Source organism: Heteronotia binoei, chromosome 3 (assembly GCF_032191835.1).
Source record: "Heteronotia binoei isolate CCM8104 ecotype False Entrance Well chromosome 3, APGP_CSIRO_Hbin_v1, whole genome shotgun sequence".
Classification (NCBI taxonomy): Eukaryota; Metazoa; Chordata; class Lepidosauria; order Squamata; family Gekkonidae; genus Heteronotia; species Heteronotia binoei.
The window spans coordinates 187,393,085-187,415,216 of NC_083225.1; the positions used below are offsets into that span (position 1 = coordinate 187,393,085).

The 22,132-nt window shown below is 50.6% G+C and overlaps 1 protein-coding gene across 5 annotated transcripts in view; it reads left to right on the forward strand.

Moving 5' to 3' along the window:
• Positions 1-22,132, forward strand: part of TENM4 (teneurin transmembrane protein 4) — a 792,728-nt gene that overhangs the window by 696,464 nt on the left and 74,132 nt on the right. For 3 of the 5 annotated variants that reach the window (XM_060235003.1, XM_060235004.1, XM_060235007.1), the window contains 5 exons: positions 1,694-1,955; positions 9,500-9,767; positions 12,760-12,903; positions 16,767-17,016; positions 21,193-21,213. In XM_060235003.1, coding sequence (XP_060090986.1) covers positions 1,694-1,955; positions 9,500-9,767; positions 12,760-12,903; positions 16,767-17,016; positions 21,193-21,213 — 945 coding nt within the window. The remainder of the gene's footprint in view (positions 1-1,693; positions 1,956-9,499; positions 9,768-12,759; positions 12,904-16,766; positions 17,017-21,192; positions 21,214-22,132) is intronic. The other 2 variants (XM_060235005.1, XM_060235008.1) reach the window with 1 other exon arrangement.

Genomic DNA, 22,132 nt, shown 5'->3' on the forward strand with positions numbered 1-22,132 from the left:
GGGAATCATGAGTACCCAGCAGACATTTCCCTCACCTCCCCCCGCTTTCCGATTACCCTGAAGCAGGGGGAGGGTCTCCAAACCGGGGGATCCCCTGCCCCCGCCTGGGGATTAAAAAAATCCAAGGTACATAACCCACCGTGAAAACCAGCTTCTGTTATTAAATTATACAAGGTCAACAAAAATAAACACACTCCTATACAAATTCCACCGTCATAAATTACAAAACAACCATAACTTTTAGTCCTTAATAGAAAAGGAAGCATTAGCACCAAGAGTCCTTCTTTTCATCCTATGGGTAAAACTTCCCATTTCATTCTATGCAATCCTGGTGTAGCACCCCAGATGTTTAACGTCTGTCCAAAGATACAGCCGATAATCCAAGTTTCCAAGGACAAGGTCGTACTGAACCCTTGTTTCGCGTGAGCTTCTTCAAGCTACAATAATCCTCGTAGCAATTTCTCTTAAGTGTTGGGCCAAACAGTCAGCATGTTTGAAGGAACACCTACAAGGTGCTCACCTGGGGATTGGCAACCCTATTCCTGGTGGTCTCCCATCCAAGTACTGACCAGGGCCAACCCTGCTCGGTTTCCCTGGTTTGTGCAGATCAGACTCACCTGGGCTATCTCTGGACAAAGTAAACAGACATTTCGCTAACGAAGGCACTGCTTATTTTTAGATCTGCAGGATTCTTGAGCTTTCTAGAGTCAACGTTCCCTTCTCCAGAAGTGTTGACTATCATTTCTCAGCTCTTTCCTTATCTCTTGGAGAGTGGAGTGATTTCACACACTGTATGACAATGGCAGGCGAATGACAATAGCAGATGTGATGGAATCAGGTGTGATATGCAGAGGGGCAGGAAGCGTGGTCTGCATTGGTAATGAGACAGGAAACCTAGGTCTTGATTCAGTCCAGGAGGATGCATTGTCTTGAGCTTCATTATCAGTTGCAGCTCAGCAGTCACTCTTCCTAATCTGCTAATTCTATTACCTGCTGTTGTCGTTTGCCTGCTGTTGTCATTTGAACAGAAGAAAAGCTATGTTGGATTAGGCCAGTGCCCCATTCAGTCCAACACTCTGTACACACAATGGCCATCAGGAGGTCCATCAATGGGGCCAGGACACTAGAAGTCCTCACACTGTTGCCCCTCCCAAGCACCAAGAATAGAGCATCACTGCCCCAGACAGAGAGTTCCAACAATACGCTGTGGCTAATAGCCACTGATGGATCTCTGCTCCACTTGCTTATCCAATCCCCTCTTAAAGCTGGCTATGCTTGTAGCTGCCGCCACCTCCTGTGGCAGTGAATTCCACGTGTTCATCACCCTTTGGGCGAAGAAAGACTTCCTTCTATCCCTTCTAACCCGACTACTCAGCAATTTTATTGAATGCCCACGAGTTCTCGTACTGTGAGAAAGGGAGAAAAGTACTTCTTTCTCTGTCTTCTCTATCCCACGCATAATCTTGTAAACCTCTATCATGTCACCCCTCAGTTGATGTTTCTCCATCCTAAAGAGCCCCAAGCGTTTTAACCTTTCTTCATAGACAGACTAACACACCTACCCATCTTGATCTGTCTCTACACAGTCTGTTTGCTAAAGGGAAATTTCACTGGGATGTAAAAAGGGTGGGCAGATAACTACAATTAAATTGTTTGTTTTCTTCCCCCTCCCCTTGTGTCTGTTTGTGAACAGCTTCGATCTCGTCACGAATGGCGGGATCTCCATCATCCTCCATTTTGAACGGGCTCCCTTCATCACCCAAGAACACACCCTCTGGCTTCCATGGGACCGCTTTTTTGTCATGGAAACCATCGTCATGAGGCACGAAGAAAATGACATCCCAAGCTGTGACCTCAGCAACTTTGCCCGGCCCAATCCCGTGGTCTCACCATCCCCTCTGACAGCGTTTGCCAGTTCCTGTTCTGAGAGAGGACCCATCGTTCCAGAAATCCAGGTGTGAATCAAACTGAGGTGGTAGGATATTTCCATGTAGCAGTCTCCTGTGTCCTGCTTACCAAGTTTGGGCTGTAGTGATAAATGAGCCCCCTCATATCCCGCTTCGAATCAGCCTCAGGGAAACTAAGCAGTGGTATGTGCGAAAAGGATCTCGGGGTCTTAGTGGACCATACGCTGAACATGAGTCAACAGTGTGATGTGATGGCTAAAAAGGCAAATGCAATTTTGGGCTGTATCAACAGAAGTCTAGTGTCCAGATCACGTGAAGTGATGGTATCGCTTTACTCTGCTCTGGTAAGACCTCATCTGGAGTATTGTGTTCAGTTTTGGGCACCACATTTTAAGAAGGATATAGACAAGCTAGAACAGGTCCAGAGGAGGGTGATGAAGATGGTGAGTGGTCTGAAGACCAAGTCCTATGAAGAAAGGTTGAGGGAGCTGGGCATGTTTAGCCTGGAGAGAAGGAGGCTGAGAGGTGATATGATCACCATCTTCAAGTACTTGAAGGGCTGTCATAGAGAGGATGGTGTGGAATTGTTTTCTGTGGCCCCAGAAGGTAGGACCAGAACCAGCGGGTTGAAATTAAAAGAGTTTCTGGCACAACATTAGGAAGAACTTCCTGACCGTTAGAGCGATTCCTCAGCGGAACAGGCTTCCTCGGGAGGTGGTGGGCTCTCCTTCCTTGGAAGTTTTTCAACAGAAGCTAGATGGCCATCTGACAGCGATGAAGATCCTGTGAATTTAGGGGAAGGTATTTGTGAGTTTTCTGCATTGTGCAGGGGGTTGGACTAGATGACCCTGGAGGCCCCTTCCAACTCTGATTCTTTGATTCATTACTGAAATTTCATGGTCAGTGCTTTGAGCCTAAGATCCAAAGGAAAACATGAAACATCTGGGCATGGTGCTTCATGTGCTGGCCAGCCAATGGAGAAAATAGAAGCTTTGCTCTGTAGCTTGATTGAGCGAGCCTGGCAAAGCAAGCTGTGGTGCAGAAGGAAGCAAGAGAAGGAGAAGGAAGCAGACAACAGTGAGTTGTTCGCAGGCCTGATAGGAGCCTGATCCAGCCCATGGGCCGCATGTTTTTTTGACACCCATGCACTAGAGAGCCACTGCCTGTCTGAGTAGACGGTACTGACCATGGTGGGCCAAGGGTCTGATTCAGTATAATGCAGCTTCATGTAATTCATGTATGATATGGTACTTGACCCTGTAGGCAAAGTTCAAGCAGCCGGAAGGCCCAATGGCCATCCAGAGGGATTGAAGGATGGGGTTAAGGCAGGTTGGAGCAAGATTAGCCTGGAGATACTCCAGCTAAGCAGAAGCTCTGCTTTCCTTTACTCTGGCAAACAGGGCCGGATTAACAATCCGGGCTGCCCCACCCAGTTTTCCCGCCGCTTGCAGCCCTCCCAGTCTCCACGCGCAGCCAGCAACTGAGCCGCTCTTTGCCCGACTTGCCTGATGCTGGCATCCTCGCCAAGTTTGCCTGTCTTTGCCTCTCCCCGCAGCTTTGTCAAAGGGGCTTTCGAGAAGGTGCTTGCAGACCGCAGCAAGGGCCATTGGCTGTGGGGCTTGTGGGGAGATAATTTGCGAGGGGGGCTCCGAGGTTTCGACTGCCTACAGCTTCATTCGGCCCTGCCAGCCGAAGTACCTTGTGCCCATTCTCCCTGCATGCCTGTGACTTTCCTTGACGCACAAAGGTTTTCTCCCTTCCCGAGCCCTCGGCTAATTTACATACGCATTTGCATCCTTTTCATATTCAACGCTTGCCTTGCCGTCGCCGCCGCCGGTTTCCGCTCGCATCCCATCGACCAACAGGGAAATGCTGGTTAACACCGGTCTCCGGCGGCGAAAATCGGCAATTGTCTCTGTTGGAGAAAGAGAGAGAGAGAGAGGAAAAACTTCCGGTTCCCAGAGCTACGTTGTTTTAAATTGGGTAGCAGCGAAACATGGAGTGGAAAGGGCCCGGATTTTTCTGCTCAAGGCTGTGCAAAAAAATAAAAATAAAACAGGCAAAAGGAAGCCAGAGAACCCGAAGCTGTGTTCTCCTCTCTGCCTCATTTGCCTCCTCAAGGATCACTAGCAGAGAGTGCAGCAGTATTCTTTGTTGAGATTAGATAGGTCATCCCTCCTCCCAGTGATATGACCGGAGCTGGGGTCTCTCTCGCCTCTCTGGACAGAGGGCCAGCCATGGCACGAGGCAAACTAGGCAGTTGACTAGGGCGCCGGCCTTCTGGGATTGCCAAACTGGGTGCCCCCCGTATGTGACTCAGTGATGTTATTAATGCGGGGGTTGGGCATCAGAAGTTAGCCTTGCCTAGGGTGCAAGAAAGTCTAAGGCAGGGGTTTCAAACGTGCCGTTTGGGGGCCAAATCAGGCCCCCGGAGGGCTCCTATCATGTTTATGTTCTTATGTGATACAGAGTGCAACTGGCTCTTGTCTGCTTCCTTCTCTCTCTCTCTTGCTTCCTTCTGCATCACAGCTTGCTTTGCAAGGCTTGCTGAATTGCGCAGGAGCTACAGAGCAAAGCCTCTTATTTTCTCCATTGGCTGAGGCTCCTCCCTTGGGGAGAAAGGGGGGAGGAATAGCTTGCTTCGCCGGGCTCTCCCAATTGCACAGCAGAGGTACTGAGCCAAGCCTCTCTTCCTTCTATTTGCTGAGGCTCCTTTCCCCCAGGCCCCTGACCTCGATTGAAGGGCTGATTCTGATGATACCAAGTCCTCAAGGAGATATCTTGGAGATCTTGTTAGGAGCACAAGAGAAGCCATGTTGGGTCAGGCTTCCTTTACCCAGTTCCCTGGATCCCATGGGAGAGATGCAAAGAAAGCATCTTTAAGACCATTGAATGCTAACGTTTTAAGCATGTTTAAGTTTTTTTTATATATATATATATATTTATGCTTGTGTTCTTTATAAAATTTATATCTCTGCTACCTAATCTTAAATAGATACACACACAGCCCTCCATGGCTTCGCCCAACTCAACATGGCTCGACCCAACAAGGTCTAATTTATGTCAGATCCAGCCCTCATAACAGATCCAGTCCACCCCCCTGTGTCACACAGTGTTGGACTGGATGGGCCATTGGCCTGATCCAACATGGCTTCTCTTATGTTCTTATGTGACACAGTGTTGGACTGGATGGGCCACTGGCCTGATCCAACATGGCTTCTCTTACGTTCTTATGTGACACAGAGTGTTGGAATAGACGGGCCACTGGCCTGATCCAACATGGCTTCTCATATGTTCTTATGTGATACAGAGTGTTGGACTGGAGGGGCCATTGGCCTGATCCAACATGGCTTCTCTGATGTTCTTATGTGATACAGAGTGTTGGACTGGAGGGGCCACTGGCCTGATCCAACATGGCTTCTCTGATGTTCTTATGTGACACAGAGTGTTGGACTGGATGGGCCACTGGCCTGATCCAACATGGCTTCTCTGATGTTCTTATGTGACACAGAGTGTTGGACTGGATGGGCCATTGGCCTGATCCAACATGGCTTCTCATATGTTCTTATGTGATACAGAGTGTTGGACTGGATGGGCCATTGGCCTGATCCAACATGGCTTCTCTTATGTTCTTATGTGACACAGTGTTGGACTGGATGGGCCACTGGCCTGATCCAACATGGCTTCTCTTACGTTCTTATGTGACACAGAGTGTTGGAATAGATGGACCACTGGCCTGATCCAACATGGCTTCTCATATGTTCTTATGTGATACAGAGTGTTGGACTGGAGGGGCCATTGGCCTGATCCAACATGGCTTCTCTGATGTTCTTATGTGATACAGAGTGTTGGACTGGAGGGGCCACCGGCCTGATCCAACACGGCTTCTCTTACGTTCTTATGTGACACAGAGTGTTGGAATAGATGGGCCACTGACCTGATCCAACATGGCTTCTCTTACGTTCTTATGTGACACAGAGTGTTGGACTGGATGGGCCATTGGCCTGATCCAACATGGCTTCTTTCATGTTCTTATGTGACACAGAGTGTTGGACTGGATGGGCCACTGGCCTGATCCAACATGGCTTCTCTGATGTTCTTATGTGACACAGAGTGTTGGACTGGATGGGCCATTGGCCTGATCCAACATGGCTTCTCATATGTTCTTATGTGATACAGAGTGTTGGACTGGAGGGGCCACTGGCCTGATCCAACATGGCTTCTCTTACGTTCTTATGTGACACAGAGTGTTGGAATAGATGGGCCACTGGCCTCATCCAACATGGCTTCTCATATGTTCTTATGTGATACAGAGTGTTGGACTGGAGGGGCCATTGGCCTGATCCAACATGGCTTCTCTGATGTTCTGATGTGATACAGAGTGTTGGACTGGAGGGGCCACTGGCCTGATCCAACATGGCTTCTCTTACGTTCTTATGTGACACAGAGTGTTGGAATAGATGGGCCACTGACCTGATCCAACATGGCTTCTCTTATGTTCTTATGTGACACAGTGTTGGACTGGATGGGCCATTGGCCTGATCCAACATGGCTTCTCTGATGTTCTTATGTGACACAGAGTGTTGGACTGGATGGGCCACTGGCCTGATCCAACATGGCTTCTCTGATGTTCTTATGTGACACAGAGTATTGGACTGGATGGGCCACTGGCCTGATCCAACATGGCTTCTCTGATGTTCTTATGTGACACAGAGTGTTGGACTGGATGGGCCATTGGCCTGATCCAACATGGCTTCTTTTATGTTCTTACCTTTGCAAGCTGAATCCTGGTTCCCCTAACTCATCATAGTTAAAGGAAACCTTGTGTCACCTGGTGTCTGAACTGAGCTAGGAGTTGCAGCGTCACGTTTCTCCTGCCGCTTCACCGTTTTACGCCAATCCCCTTCCCAGAGTCTTTCATCATCGCTTGCTTGGCCGTCCTTTCCCTCTGTGATTGACCTTTTCCTCCAAAACAGCAGTCAATCAATAACGGCAGGCCGCAATTGAGAGAAGCAGTAATTTCCTAACACAGTATTGGACGAGAGGTTGCATCCCCGGTTGTTATTTCTGCCTGCTTTCTCTCCCGGGTGAGCTGGCTGTGAAGACAGATTGCATTAAGGGAGCACTCCCTGCGCACCACCTCTTTTAGCCTAACACTGCCCCGCTTGTAACGGGGCTGCATCAGATCCCAGCATGCCCAGTTGCTAAGCTAGTAAAATGCATTGATCTTTTTCAAAAGAAGAAGAAGAAGTTTCTTCACCCTTTCTCTCCTAGCTTTTCCTGGTTCTGTCGTTTCTCGTGCACGTGGCAAACCATGCAAATTGAAAAGGAGAGAGTAAACATGCGGGAGAGCATGTTTGAGAGAAGAAGAAGAAGATATTGCAGGGGTGGCCAACAGTAGCTCTCCAGATGTTTTTCCAAGCCAGGCCTGGCCAAACTGCGGCTCAGAAGCCACATATGGCTCTTTCACACGTATCCTGTGGCTCTCGAGGCCCCCGCTGGCCCCATCAGCTGACTTGGAAAAGGCATTTCTCTTTTTAAATCACTTCTCCAAGCCAAGCCAGCTGGCAGCTTGGAGGATGTGTTTAAAGTTAGTTTTCTTTCCACCTCTCCCCATCTGTTTACTTGCCTGCCATCCTGCCAGTTTGGTGTAGCGGTGAAGTGTGCAGCCTCTTATCTCGAAGAACTGGGTTTGATTCCCCCACTCCTCCACTTGCAGCTGCTGGAATGGCCTTGGGTCAGCCATCGCTCTCACAGAGCTGTCCTTGAAGGGGCGGCTGCTGTGAGAGTCCTCTCAGCCCCACCCACCTCAAAGGGTGTCTGTTGTGGGGGGCGGGAGATAAAGGAGATTGTGAGCCACTCTGAGTCTCTGAGATTCGGAGTGGAGGGCGGGATATAAATCCAATATCATCATCATCTTCTTCTCTCAAACATCTGACGTTCATGTCCTGTGGCTCTCAAAAGTCTGATATTTATTCTGTGTGGCTCTTACGTTAAGCAAGTTTGGCCACCCCTGTCCTAAGCTGTCCATTTTCTGAAACTCATGACGTCTTTTCAGGATGTATTTGGGGGCTCCGATAATTGCTCGAAACATCCTTTTATGACTCTTGTATAATTGAAATTAGCCAGCAGAGGGAAATAACAAGGCTGGGTTTTTCAAAATGTAATTTGAAGAACCTGCTATGAAAAATACCCACCGTCTTCCCCCGCAGCCCACGACAGTATCTGGGTTTGTGGCCAGAGGATGCTGTGATGGCCACAGGCATAAAGGTCTCAGCTGAGTCAACCTGGAGCCAGCTACCTGAACCAGCTTCCGCCGCGATCGAACTCAGGTTGTGAGCAGAGCTTAGGACTTGCAGTACTGCAGCTTTAACACTCTGCGCCTGGGGCTCTCTGGCCACAAGAATAGACAGCTTTAGTTGGGGGTTTGATGAATTTGTCGAGGAGTGATCTGTCAGTGCCTACTTAGCCATGGCGACTCAAGGGAATCTCCATATTCTGATGCAGTCAGGGGCAATGTTCCCTCTAAGCTGCAGAGCTTTGTGAGCAAAAATTCTACTTTGTGAACTACTGGCATTAAATTTGTGCGCTTCTGGCATTAAAGTTGGGAGTTGCTGCGTAGATTATTGCGCTCTGGGGTCCTCCTTCCTGAGCAAAGACAAAAATGTGTGAGCCGAAGGCTAATAATCTGTGAGCTAGCTCACGCTAACTCAGCTTAGAGGGAGCACCAGTCAGGAGCCATCCTTCCTGAGGCTAAGGCAAAAATGTGTGAGAACATAAGAGAAGCTGTGTTGGATCAGGCCAATGGCCCATCCTGTCCAACACTCTGTGGGCGTTTTCGCACTTACCTTACGCCGGAGCGACGTCCCTCTTCACCGCACAGCGTCTGCGCAGATTTCGCACTAATTGCTCCACAGAACCCGGAAGAGCCGAAAAGTCCCGCGGCTTTTGCGTCGCAAATGGTAACTGGTTTTTGGCGGTTTACATTTGCGACGCAAAAGCCGCGGGACTTTGCGGCTCTTCCGGGTTCTGCGGAACAATTAGTGCGAAATCCGCGCAGACGCTGCGCGGTGAAGAGGGACGTCGCTCTGGCGTAAGGTAAGTGCGAAAACGCCCTGTGTCACACAGTAGCCAAAAACCTAGGCACCATCAGGAGGTCCATCGGTGGGACCAGGACACTGGAAGCCCTCCCACTGCGCCCCCCCCCCAAGCACCAAGAATACAGAGCATCACTGCCCCAGACAGAGAGTTCCAACAATATGCTGTGTGAGCCGGAGGGCAGAAAACTGTAAGCTTGCTCACACTAACTCAGCTTAGAGGGAACGCTATAACCAGTGTCCCCTCTAAGCTGCAGAGTCCTGTGAGCAAAAATCCTACTTTGTGAGCGACTGGCGTTAAAGTTGTGAGTTCCTGCATCAATCAGTGTGCTGTGGGGTCATCCTCCCTGAGCTAAGACAAAACTGTGTGAGCTGGGGGGGGGGGGGGCTAAAAATCTGCGCGCTGGCTCACACTAACTCAGCTTAGAGGGGACGCTGCATTGAATAATGGTTTTCCTGCACGTCGCTATCCTTTCTTTTTTTCTTTTTTTCCAGGCTTTGCAAGAAGAGATTAAAATTTCGGGCACCAAAATAAGCCTGAGCTACCTGAGCAGCCGCACGCCCGGCTACAAATCGGTCTTGAGGATCAGCTTGACTCACCCTACGATACCGTTCAACCTGATGAAAGTCCACCTCATGGTGGCCGTGGAGGGGCGCCTCTTCCGGAAGTGGTTCGCCGCCGGACCGGACTTGTCCTATTACTTCTTATGGGACAAGACGGACGTCTACAACCAGAAGGTGTACGGGCTGTCGGAAGCTTTCGGTAAGGATCCGCTTCTGTGTCTTGTTGGCCGTCTCGGCAGAGAGGCAGTGCGGTGTGAGAGGAAGGTGGGTAGCCGTGTTAGTCTGTCTATAGCAGCAGCAGGGCCGGCTCGCCCACTAGGCAAACTAGGTGCTTGCCTAGGGCGCCGGGAGGGAGGGGGCACCAAATTGGGCTCCCCCCCCATGTCCATGACAAATGGCTCTCTCACTGTCTCCACTGCCCCTTCCCTTCCCTCCCTTTCTGCCTGCCCCCCCCCCCTCCGCCGGTGATCAGAGCACGCCGTGCCGAGGCTCGGCCCTACCAGCTTTGACGCGACCAGCATCTTCTCCTTCTTTGAAGACTGCCCTGAACATATATGAACATATGAAGCTGCCTTCTACTGAATCAGACCCTTGGCCCATCAAAGTCAGTATTGTCTTCTCAGACTGGCAGCGGCTCTCCAGGGTCTCAAGCTGAGGTTTTTCACGCCTGTTTGCCTGGACCCTTTTTAGTTGGAGATGCTGGGGACTGAACCTGGGACCTTCTGCTTCCCAAGCAGATGTTCTACCACTGAGCCACAGCCCCATTCATCGCTCTCCAGCGTCTCAAGCTGAGGTTTTTCACGCCTACTTGCCTGGACCCTTTTGAGTTGGAGATGCTGGGGATTGAACCTGGGACCTTCTGCTTCCCAAGCAGACGCTCTACCACTGAGCCACAGCCCCATTCAAGGCTCTCCAGGGTCTCAAGCTGAGGTTTTTCATGCCTACTTGCCTGGACCCTTTTGAGTTGGAGATGCTGGGGATTGAACCTGGGACCTTCTGCTTCCCAAGCAGATGCTCTACCACTGAGCCACAGCCCCATTCAAGGCTCTCCAGGGTCTCAAGCTGAGGTTTTTCATGCCTACTTGCCTGGACCCTTTTGAGTTGGAGATGCTGGGGATTGAACCTGGGACCTTCTGCTTCCCAAGCAGATGCTCTACCACTGAGCCACAGCCCCATTCAAGGCTCTCCAGGGTCTCAAGCTGAGGTTTTTCATGCCTACTTGCCTGGACCCTTTTGAGTTGGAGATGCTGGGGATTGAACCTGGGACCTTCTGCTTCCCAAGCAGATGCTCTACCACTGAGCCACAGCCCCATTCAAGGCTCTCCAGGGTCTCAAGCTGAGGTTTTTCATGCCTACTTGCCTGGACCCTTTTTAGTTGGAGATGCCGGGGATTGAACCTGGGACCTTCTGCTTACCAGGCAGATGCTCTGCCACTGAGCCACAGCCCCATTCATGGCTCTCCAGGGTCTCCAGCTGAGGTTATTCACGCCTTCTTGCCTGGACCCTTTTTAGTTGGAGATGCTAGGGATTGAAACTGGGACCTTCTGCTTCCCAAGCAGATGCTCTACCACTGAGCCACGGTCCCTCCCTGGAGGAAGCTTTGCTCCCCCTCCCTTGCAGTTCCAGAAAGGAGTGGGGAGAAGCCTCCTCCAGTGCGTTCTTCAAAGAAGAAGATGCTGGCTGTGACGAAGCCGGTAGGGCCGGGCCAAGTTGCACCACGCTCTGAGGGGGGGGGCGCCTAGTTTGCCTGTCTGCCTCTTCCTCCCTCCCCCAGCGGCCGCCGCCCCTTCCTGCAAGTAGCCCCACACCTGCCGCCTACTTGCGAGGCTACTCTCGAGTAGGTGGCAGGCGCAGGGCTACTCGCAAGTAGGCAGCGGGCCCGGTGACTCGGGGCGGGGGCGGAGCTGTGCTGCCTAGGGGCAGAAGGGCTAGGGCCGGCCTCGAGCGGCAGAGAAGAGCAAAAAGTCCCGGAGCCACCTCCAAGACGAACGAATTCCGTGGCAAGGTGGCAGCTCTCGTGAGTCACTGCTCGCTTTCTCAGATGCAGGCCGGAATGGGAGTCCGCCTGCCTCTGTATCATCAAGTCGATCGATTTCCGTTTTGTACGGGTAAAGGCGGTGCTTTCCGTGGAGACAGATCAGGATGGGTGGGTGTCTTAAGACTGCCTGTCGTGGTAGAAAAACGCAAGAGCCCAGTAGCGCTTTAAAGACTGACACATTTTGTGGCAGAGTAGGAGCTTTTGCGAGTCACACATTTATTTGTTCAACATCTATTGCCGCGTCGACCTTTTTTTAAAAAATGCTCAGTATCTCCAGCCAGTTTGGTGTAGTGGTTAAGTGTGCGGACTCTTATCTGGGGGAACCGGGTTTGATTCTCCACTCCTCCACTTGCAGCTGCTGGAATGGCCTTGGGTCAGCCATAGCTCTCTTATCTGGGGGAACCGGGTTTGATTCCCCACTCCTCCACTTGCAGCTGCTGGAATGGCCTTGGGTCAGCCATAGCTATCTTATCTGGGGGAATCGGGTTTGATTCCCCACTCCTCCACTTGCAGCTGCTGGAATGGCCTTGGGTCAGCCAGAGCGCTCTTCTCTGGGAGAACCGGGTTTGATTCCCCACTCCTCCACTTGCAGCTGCTGGAATGGCCTTGGGTCAGCCATAGCTCTCACAGAGTTGTCCTTGAAAAGGCAGCTGCTGTAAGAGCTCTTTCAGCCCCACCTATCTCACAGGGCGTCTGTTGTGTATGGGGGCGGGGGGGAAGGTAAAGGAGATTGTGACCGCTTTGAAATTCAGGGTATAAGGTGGGATATAAATCCAATTTCTTCTTCTTCTTTTGCTAGAATGGCCTCGGGTCAGCCATAGCTCTCACAGAGTTGTCCTTGAAAGGGCAGCTGCTATAAGAGCTCTCTCAGCCCCACCCACCTCACAGGGTGTCTGTTGTGGAGAGAGAAGGTAAAGGAGATTGTGACCGCTCTGAGATTCGGAGTATAGGGCGGGATATAAATCCAATATCTTCTCCTTCTTAAGAGGGAAACTCGGCATTGAACACGATGGTGTTTTCAGTAATCTGCAGAAAGGCGCTTTAGACCACATCCTGTGATAATTCAACTGCTGTATGCCAAGTTTTCATTTGAGGGCGGATTAAAACAATGGTTTTTCTCTCTTCCTTTCTCCCTCTTCTGCCCGCCCTCCAGTCTCAGTGGGGTTCGAATACGAATCGTGTCCGGACTTGATCCTTTGGGAGAAGAGGACAGCGGTGCTTCAGGGCTACGAAATCGACGCGTCCAAACTCGGAGGCTGGTCTCTGGACAAGCACCACGCTCTCAACATCCAAAGTGGTGCGTTGGCTCCTTACCAGCTCGCTCCCTCCCTCCCCCCAACCGCAATCGTAAAAATAGCACCAGGCTGACACAGTTCCACAGTGTGTCATTGTTTTGTGTGTGTGTGTGTCATTAATAATTCAGCCGAAAGGGGGGAGGGAAGCATACAGACCCACGTAAAACTGCTAACAAATTATTTATTGTAACCTACATAGTGTGCCAACTTCTGGTGTGCCTCCACGGAACTCAGCCTCCGCAAAGGCATTGCACACACTTCTTTGTGGTAGGGCTTGTTCTTTGCTCCGCCATCTTGGAAGAAAGTGTTCAGAATCCCTCCAGAGCAGCGGAGGATATCCGGGCGATACGTGCTGCGAGTGCCCTGTGTGGGGAAAACTTTGTCACAAGCAAACCCTGTACGATTCTGAGAAGCAGGGGGTCGAAGGAGATAGGCGGAAGAGGCAGGAGGAGACTTGCTTTGGAAAAGTGACTTCATTTTGGGTCTCCTACATGACTTGCTATTCCGTGCTATCGCTAAGATAAGCCAGCAGGAAAGGAAAGGTCCCTTGTGCAAGTACCAGTCGTTTCCGACTCTGGGGTGACGTTGCTTTCACAATGTTTTCGCGGAAGACTTTTTTACGGGTTGGCTTGCCATTGCCTTCCCCAGTCCTCTACACTTTCCCCCCAGCAAGCTGGGGACTCATTTGACTGACCTCGGAAGGATGGAAGGCTGAGTCAACCTCAAACCGGCTACCTGAACCAGCTTCCGCCAGGGATCAAACTCAGGTCGTGAGCAGAGCTTAGGACTGCAGTACTGCAGCTTTAACACTCTGCGCCACGGGGCTCTTCCAAGATAAGCCAGTAAGCATGTGCTTATTTTGTAGCAGGAACTCCTTTGCATATTAGACCACACACCCCTGATTTAGCCAATTCTCCAAGAGCTTACAGGGCTCTTAGTACAGAGCCTACTGTAAGCTCCAGCAGGATTGGCTACATCAGGGAGGAGTGGCCTAATATGCAAAAGAGTTCCTGCTGCAAAAAAAAAGCCCTGCCAGCAGAACTGGGAGGGGCAACAGAGGCCAGTTAAAAATGCATCTATTTACAGCGTACTTTCTTTTCCAGTTATATTCATTAGATGTACATTTTTAGACGAGCGTTCCGAGAGCGGCGGGCTCAGAGGCTTAGTGAGGGCAACAGAGCAGTCCATAGCAGCGTCACAGTCGCTCTGCGTCTGCCTCCGAATACAGCAAAAAAAAATGCATTTTGTAAAGAAGGGGGAGGCCTCCCCAATTATTGCTAATTGGACAGCGGTTTCTGTGGCATTGAGGACCAAAGTAACATAAAGTGGAAAGCCATGTGGGTTTAATGTTCTCATCGCCCTTGCAGCTGCATGCATTTATACGTCACAGGCACCAACAATATAAACCCAAAGGTTACTGCGACCAAAATACCTACAATATTTATTTATTCATTTACGTTATATTTATGTCCCGCCCATTCCATACAGACTCCAGGTGGCTAACACCATAAAATAGACAGTAAATGAAACAATATTAAAACAATAAGGATTTAAACAATAACAATTTATTACAATAAAGACAGGCAAACCATAGAAATATTATTCACACAGGAAAATTCTCAGTCCAGTCCTTCTGAATACCGTTCAGAGCACTCCTGTAGAATTCACAGTATTCCTGAAGCTGTCGTTGTATCCCATACATGTAATCTCCATAAATCCCATGAAAATATAATGTGTGCGACGGGAGAGCCGGTATTTCAATTCCTGTTTCGATAATGCTTTTCCTCAAGCACGGGATTATAATATTATTTCCGTAACATCCTTAACACACAAGAGCTCCGTGGCGCAGAGTGGTAAAGCTGCAGTACTGCGCTCTGAGCTCCCCGCCCACGACCTGAGTTCGATCCTGGCGGAAGCTGGGCTCAGGTAGCTGGCTCCAGGTTGACTCAGCCTTCCATCCTTCCGAGGTCGGTCAAACGAGTCCCCAGCTTGCTGGGGGGAAAGTGTCGAGGACTGGGGAAGGCAAGGGCAAACCACCCCATAAAAAAAAAGTCTGCGGTGAAAACGTCGTGATGCGACGTCACCCCAGAGCCGGAAACGACTGGTGCTTGCACAGGGGACTACCTTTACCTTTACTTCTTAACATCCTTGAAGATACGAACTCAGTACATAAGCTTACATTGGACAATGGGTCTCTACCTACATGCTTCTCACAAGCAAAAGGATCAGTTGGCACAAGGCGTGGTACACCTTGGCACCAGCATCAGAACTATTTATGCCAGGGCTGGCTCGCCCACTAGACAAGCTAGGGGGTTGCCTAGGGCACTCCTCCCGGTGCCCAAGACAGCTGCCTAGTTTGCCCCTCCCCACTGCTCCTGCTGCCGCCACCACAGCCAGGTCCCTTCCTTCCTCCCCGTTTCCCTTCTTCCGCTGCGGCGAGGCTTCGAGGGAGCCGCACATTTTTTTTTTAAGCCCGCGCTGGAGGAGGCTTCATTCCTCCTCGCTTTCCGGTTCCGAAAAGGAGTGGGGAGAAGCCTCCTCTCGCGCTGGCTTCAAAAAGAGCGCAGCTGCCTCAAAACTGGTAGGGCCCAACCTCGTCGGGGCAAGCTTCGAGGGAGCGCTCGCGCACAGTGGAGCACGGCAGAGGGAGGGAGGGAAGGAGACAGTGCCAGGCAGGGAGCGTGTCTGGGGCGTCTGCACCCTAGGGTCGGCACTGGTCAGGGCCATGCCCATTGCTCCCTCTGAGCTGAGTCAAAGAATCATAGAATCCTAGAGTTGGAAGGGACCTCCAGGGTCATCTAGTCCACCTCCCTGCACAATGCAGGAAACTCACAAACACCTTCCCCCTTAATTCACAGGATCTTCATTGCTTCTTCTTCTTCATAGAATCCTAGAGTTGGAAGGGACCTCCAGGGTCATCTAGTCCACCCCCCCTGCACAATGCAGGAAACTCACAAACACCTCCCCCTAAATTCACAGGATCTTCATTGCTGCTGCTGCTGCTTCTTCTTCTTCTTCTTCTTCTTCTTCTTCTTCTTCTTCTTCTTCTTCTTCTTCTTCTTCATAGAATCCTAGAGTTGGAAGGGACCTCCAGGGTCATCTACTCCACCCCCCTGCACAATGCAGGAAACTCACAAACACGTCCCCCTAAATTCACAGGATCTTCATTGCTTCTTCTTCATAGAATCCTAGAGTTGGATGGGACCTCCAGGGTCATCTAGTCCACCCCCCTGCACAATGCAGAAAACTCACAAACCCTCCCCCCTAAATTCACAGGACCTTCATTGCTTCTTCTTCTTCTTCATAGAATCCTAGAGTTGGAAGGGACCTCCAGGGTCATCTAGTCCACCCCCCTGCACAATGCAGAAAACTCACAAACCCTCCCCCCTAAATTCACAGGACCTTCATTGCTTCTTCTTCTTCTTCATAGAATCCTAGAGTTGGAAGGGACCTCCAGGGTCATCTAGTCCAACCCCCTGCACAATGCAGGAAACTCACAACACACCTCCCCCTAAACTCACAGGATCCTCATTGCTGTCAGAGGGCCATCTAGCCTCTGTTTCAAAACCTCCACATCACGCGATCTGGACACTAGACTTCTCTTGATACAGCCCAAAATTGCATTTGCCTTTTTAGCCACCGCATCACACCGTTGACTCGTGTTCAGCGTATTATAGTCAGGGAGAGCTAGCTCAGTTTTTTTTAGCTTCTGGCTCAAGCGTTTTTGTCTCAGCTCCCGGGGGGGGGGATGCAGCCGCTCACAACTTTTAATGCCAGCAGCTCATGAAGTAGAATATTCGCTCCAAAGACTCCACAGCTCAGAGGGAGCCTTGCCTGCGTTGTTCTCCCCTCTCTCGCTCTCTAGGGATCCTGCATAAGGGAAACGGGGAAAACCAGTTCATCTCCCAGCAGCCGCCAGTCATCGGCAGCATCATGGGGAACGGGCGCAGGCGAAGCATCTCCTGCCCCAGCTGCAACGGCCTGGCCGACGGAAACAAGCTCCTGGCCCCCGTTGCCTTGACCTGCGGCTCCAACGGCAGCCTCTACGTCGGAGACTTCAACTACATCCGGAGAATCTTCCCCTCCGGGAATGTCATCAACATTCTGGAATTAAGGTACGCCCGGCTGCCCGGTGGGGAGGGCGTGGTTAGTGTTAGAGGCATCCCTGCGCACCGTTATTACACGGGTGCTCATGAACTTCCTGACAGAGCGGTTCCTCAGTGGAACAGGCTTCCTCGGGAGATGGTGGGCAGTGTTCCCTCTAAGCTGAGTTAGCGTGAGCTAGCTCACAGATTTTTCACCTCCAGCTCACACGTTTGGAGTAGCCAGTTTGGTGTAGCGGTTAAGTGTGCGTACTCTTATCTGCAAGAACCGGGTTTGATTCTTCACTCCTCCACTTGCAGCCGCTGGAATGGCCTTAGGTCAGCCATGGCTCTCGCAGAGCTGTCCCTGAAAGGGCAGCTGCTGTAAGAGCTCTCTCAGCCCCACCTACCTCACAGGGTGTCTGTTGTTGTGGGGGGGAAGAACATAAGAGAAGCCATGTTGGATCAGGCCAGTGGCCCATCCAGTCCAACACTCTGTGTCACATAAGAACATAAGAGAAGTCATGTTGGATCAGGCCAGTGGCCCATCCAGTCCAACACTCTGTGGCACTTAAGAGAAGCCATGTTGGATCAGGCCAATGGCCCATCCAGTCCAACACTCTGTGTCACACAGTGGCCAGAAAAACCCAAGTGCCATCAAAAGGTCCACCAGTGGGGCTAGAAGCCCTTCCACCGTGCCCCCCCCCCCCAGCAGGTAAAGGAGATTGTGACTGTTGTGAGACACTTGAGTATAGGGTGCGCTATAAATCCAGTATCTTTTTCTTCTTAGGTCAGGAAGAATGACCCCACAGCACAGAGAGGATTGGATAAAAATATGGAGCAGAGGTCCATCAGTGGCTATTAGCCACAGTGTGTGTGTGTGTATTTTGGCCACTGTGTGACACAGTGTTGGAATGGATGGGCCATTAGCCTGATCCAACAACTTCTCTTATGTTCTTAATAATTTGTGCAGTAACTCACAACTTTAATGCCAATACCTCACAAAGTAGAATTTTTGCTCCCAATACCCTGCAGCTTAGAGGTAACATTGGTGGAGTGGGCTCTCCTTCCTTGGAATGTTTTTAAGCGGAGGCTGGATGGCCATCTGACAACTATGCGGATCCTGTGAATTTAGAGGGAGATATTTGTGAATCTCCTTCATCGTGCAGGGGGTTGGACTAGATGACCCTGGAGATCCCTTCCAACTGTATGAAGCTCCCTTGTATTGTATTAGAGCCTTACCCACAAAGGTCAGCGTTGTCTACTCCAGGGGTCCCTCGCCTTTTCGAACCTACAGCCGCCTTTCAAATTCTGACACAGAGTGGTTGGCTGTACCACAAAATGGCTGCCTCAGGAGGCGGAACCCACCACAGAATGTCAAGGAGCTGAGGTTACGCCCCCTTTTAACAGTAACTCATCAACATTCTGGGAAGATTGCCCCGTGAAAATGAACATGTGGTTATAAAAATTCTTTTCTTTCATGCGTACAGTTTGTCAGAATCTCTGCCGGGCAAAAGCCCAGCCCGTTTTTAAAAATATTTGGTGGGCGCCAGGAAAGGTGTTGGTGGCTCTTGGGCACCATGCCGCGGGAAACCCTGGTCTACTTAGACTGGCAGCAGCTCTCCAGGAGTTTTGATCAGAGGTCTTCCCCATCACCATACCAGGTCATTTTTAAGTAGAGACACCAGGGATTGAACCTGGGACCTTCCGCATGCCAAATAGATGCTCCGTCACTGAGCCACAGCCCCCTCCCTGATGCCGCTTGAGGAGTGAAGTCCATGCGAGGCTTGCTACTTTAGAAAAGAGACAAACGTCCTTTATTGTCTAGGAACTGCACACTTGGATAGCAAAGGCAGAGAAGAAGAAGATATTGGATTTATAGCCCGCCCTCCACTCCGAAGAGTCTCAGAGCGGCTCACAATCTCCTTTACCTTCCTCCTCCACAACAGACACCCTGTGAGGTGGGTGGGGCTGGAGAGGGCTCTCACAGCAGCTGTCCTTTCAAGGACAACTCCTGCTAGAGCTGTGGCTGACCCAAGGCCGTTCCAGCAGCTGCAAGTGGAGGAGTGGGGCATAAAACCCGGTTCTCCCAGATAAGAGTCCATAAGAACATAAGAGAAGCCATGTTGGATCAGGCCAATGGCCCATCCAGTCCAACACTCTGTGTCACACAATGGCAAAAAATTTTATATATATCCGCGTACTTCACCACTACACCAAACTGGCTCTTTCTTGCGACCTAAGATAGAGAGCACAGATTCAGTCCTTGGTATCTGCTGTTGAAAATATCACTTGAGCGCATGAAGCTGCTGCGTACTGAATCAGGCAACCGGGCCGTCAAGTATCATCTACTCCAGGAGTGACCAGACTTGCATAACAGAAGAGCCACATAGAATAAACATCAGATGTTAAGAGCTGCAAGATATGAACATCAGATGTTTGAGAGAAGGAAGGGAGGAAGGAAGGAAGGAAGGAAGGAAGGAAGGAAGGAAGGAAGGAAGGAAGGAAGGAAGGAAGGAAGGAAGGAAGGAAGGAAGGAAGGAAGGAAAATAGATGGGAGAGGGAGAAAGAAAGCAACTTTAAATTAATTCTCCAAGCCACCAGCTGGCTTGGCTTGTAGAAGAGATTTTAAAGAGACAAATGCCTTCCCCAAGCCAGCCAATGCGGGGGGCGGGGCTTCACGAACCACACAATGTGTGTGAAAGAGCCCCATGTGGCTCCTGCGCCACAGTTTGGCCACCCCTGGCCTACTCAGACTGGCAGCCGCTCCCCAGGGTCTCAGGCAGAGGTCTTTCACATCGCCTCCTATTTGCTCCTTTTAAGTGGATAGGCCGGGGATCAAACCTGGAACCTTCTGCATGCAAAGCAGAGGCAGCGCCTCTCAAAACTGGATGCCCTCAGTGGCAAAGAGCAATTTTTTGGGGGGGGGGGGGAGGGAGTGTGTGGTTTCTATGCAAGAGTAGCAGTGTCAAAAGAAGGACAGCGAGGACAGATTCATCACCGGTGTGGCTGGACTGGCTCCAGAGAGAAGGGCTGGCCCAGCAAGTCCAGCATCTCCTTCCCCATTCCGTGGGGAACGCTGAAAATTAACCAGCAGCCCCGAGGAAGGACCTGAGCTTGGAAGGAGAGCAGGACTAATGACAGAACACGGAGGATATCCAGGACATTGGAGGGTCATTCATAACTCGGACAGCAAATTAACTGTGATTTATATGTCCGAAGTCATCTTCCAGTTACAGACAGTCCCACCAGTTCCCTGTAGAACAGGGACAAGGAGGGAGAAATTCCAGGCCCCTGTTCTATAGGCAAATAGCGTAACATGTATTCCGGTTTTCTGCACTGTGCAGAAATAGCTCCGTTTGCATCAGTATACAAGAGACATCTACGGGCCTGTCACACAGCAGGGGCCTAGGAGGGTCTGCTGCGGGCTGCCACCACTATGGTCAGGGTCTGCACGGGAGGGCCCAGGGCCCCCAACCACCCCTGTCTTCCTTACGAGTAAATCCTCTTAACCGTGACCAAAGAGATGTGAGGACCCAGGCAGGATAACAACAGTTTATTTACAGTGCTCAAAGAATAAGTGGATAAAAACAGGGAGTGGATGCAAATAAACAGAAGTCCTGATGCGTTTAGCTAGACATTCCCTTCCTCTAATACCAAAACTCACCCCCTTGGGTAAGGGATCTCTCCTGCAGCCTCTCCAGGAAAGAACACACCCTGTCCGGGCTTGGCCCTTTTATGCTTTCCTCCCAGGTCCCACCCCTCTCTGGACCAGTTCCCTCAAAAACCTTGCCACCCAATCAGAGCTTACAGGGCTCTTCTTACAGGGCCTACTCTAAGCTCCAGGAGGATTGCCTGCATCAGGGGGGGCGTGTCCTAATATGCAAAGGAGTTCCTGCTACAAAAAAAAACCCTGGGGGGGGACATATAGAGATGGAAAACTGCCTTATCCCCACACTATCCGCCACCAGTGACGAGCAGCAGCGTCCACAGCGACTCGCTGACAAGTAACCTCCATTATGGGAACATATCAGTGTCAGGCTTGTTAAATCTCTATTTATTATTGCCTTGTATGGCACAGTCGTTACTGTCAAGTTTTCAGCCTGCTAATCATGCTGGGAGCCCAGCCGCTAACCCTGTCTTTCCTCCTCTCTCTCTCTCTCTCTCTCTTGCTCTCGCCTCCCTTCTGTTTTCCTGCTCTTCTGTCAGAAATAAAGATTTCAGACATAGGTAAGCCAACCGGGGAAGAATCGTCACTTTCTCTCCCTGCTCATGTCTTTCTTATCGTTTTTTTTTTTTTTAAAAACTATGTCCGGCTGTTAATTGGTGATTAAGGATCTGGTGAAGGTGTTGTTAATAAGGGCTGCCCGGCCCCTGGTTTGGGTGTGGAGGTTGCACTTTATGTAGCTTGCCGGACTATGGGCTTTTCCCCCTAATCTCGTTTTCTTCACTAGTAAGTTCTTGACCGATTTCCCACTCGCCTTACGCCGCTCTCAAGCTCCTCCTCTCTGTGCGGCTTCCCTCCGATTTCACACTATGTGCTCCGGGGCTGCTGCTAGCGTTGCCTTTTGCACATAGCAAACAGAAACTTCTAAAACCCAGTTTCTGTTTGCCGCGCAAAAAAGCCGACGCTAGCTGCAGCCCCAGGGCAAATAGTGTGAAATCGGAGGGAAGCCCCGATGAGAGCTTGAGAGCGGCGTAAGGCGAGTGGGAAATCGGTCCTTGTTTCTCCAAGGGTTTTCTTTCCCTGTTTTGTAGGTGTGTGCCGCCCCCTCTAGTGGTTAGTTTGATATTACACAGATTTACATCCAGCACGAAAACCTACAGTTTAAATCGGCAGGGGAAAATGCCAGAAATCAACCCGTGCGATAGCGAGTTGATCGCAAGAGGAAGCAAAACACGTGCAGAACAGAGGGAGGGGAAACCAAAGCTACTGAGAATGCAGAAAAGACCTATCATGGGGGTGTTGCATCAAATTCTGCATCCAAGTTGTGGAAAGGGGGGAGGAATCGCATTTTCATAGCATTCAAAATGCAATTAGTGTATCACTGCAGGAAAGCAATTGTTATCCTTTGTCCCAGCTCTCATGCCCATTTCTATTTGAAGTCCTGTGCAGACCACTGCATTTGCATTTGCACTGGTATTATAA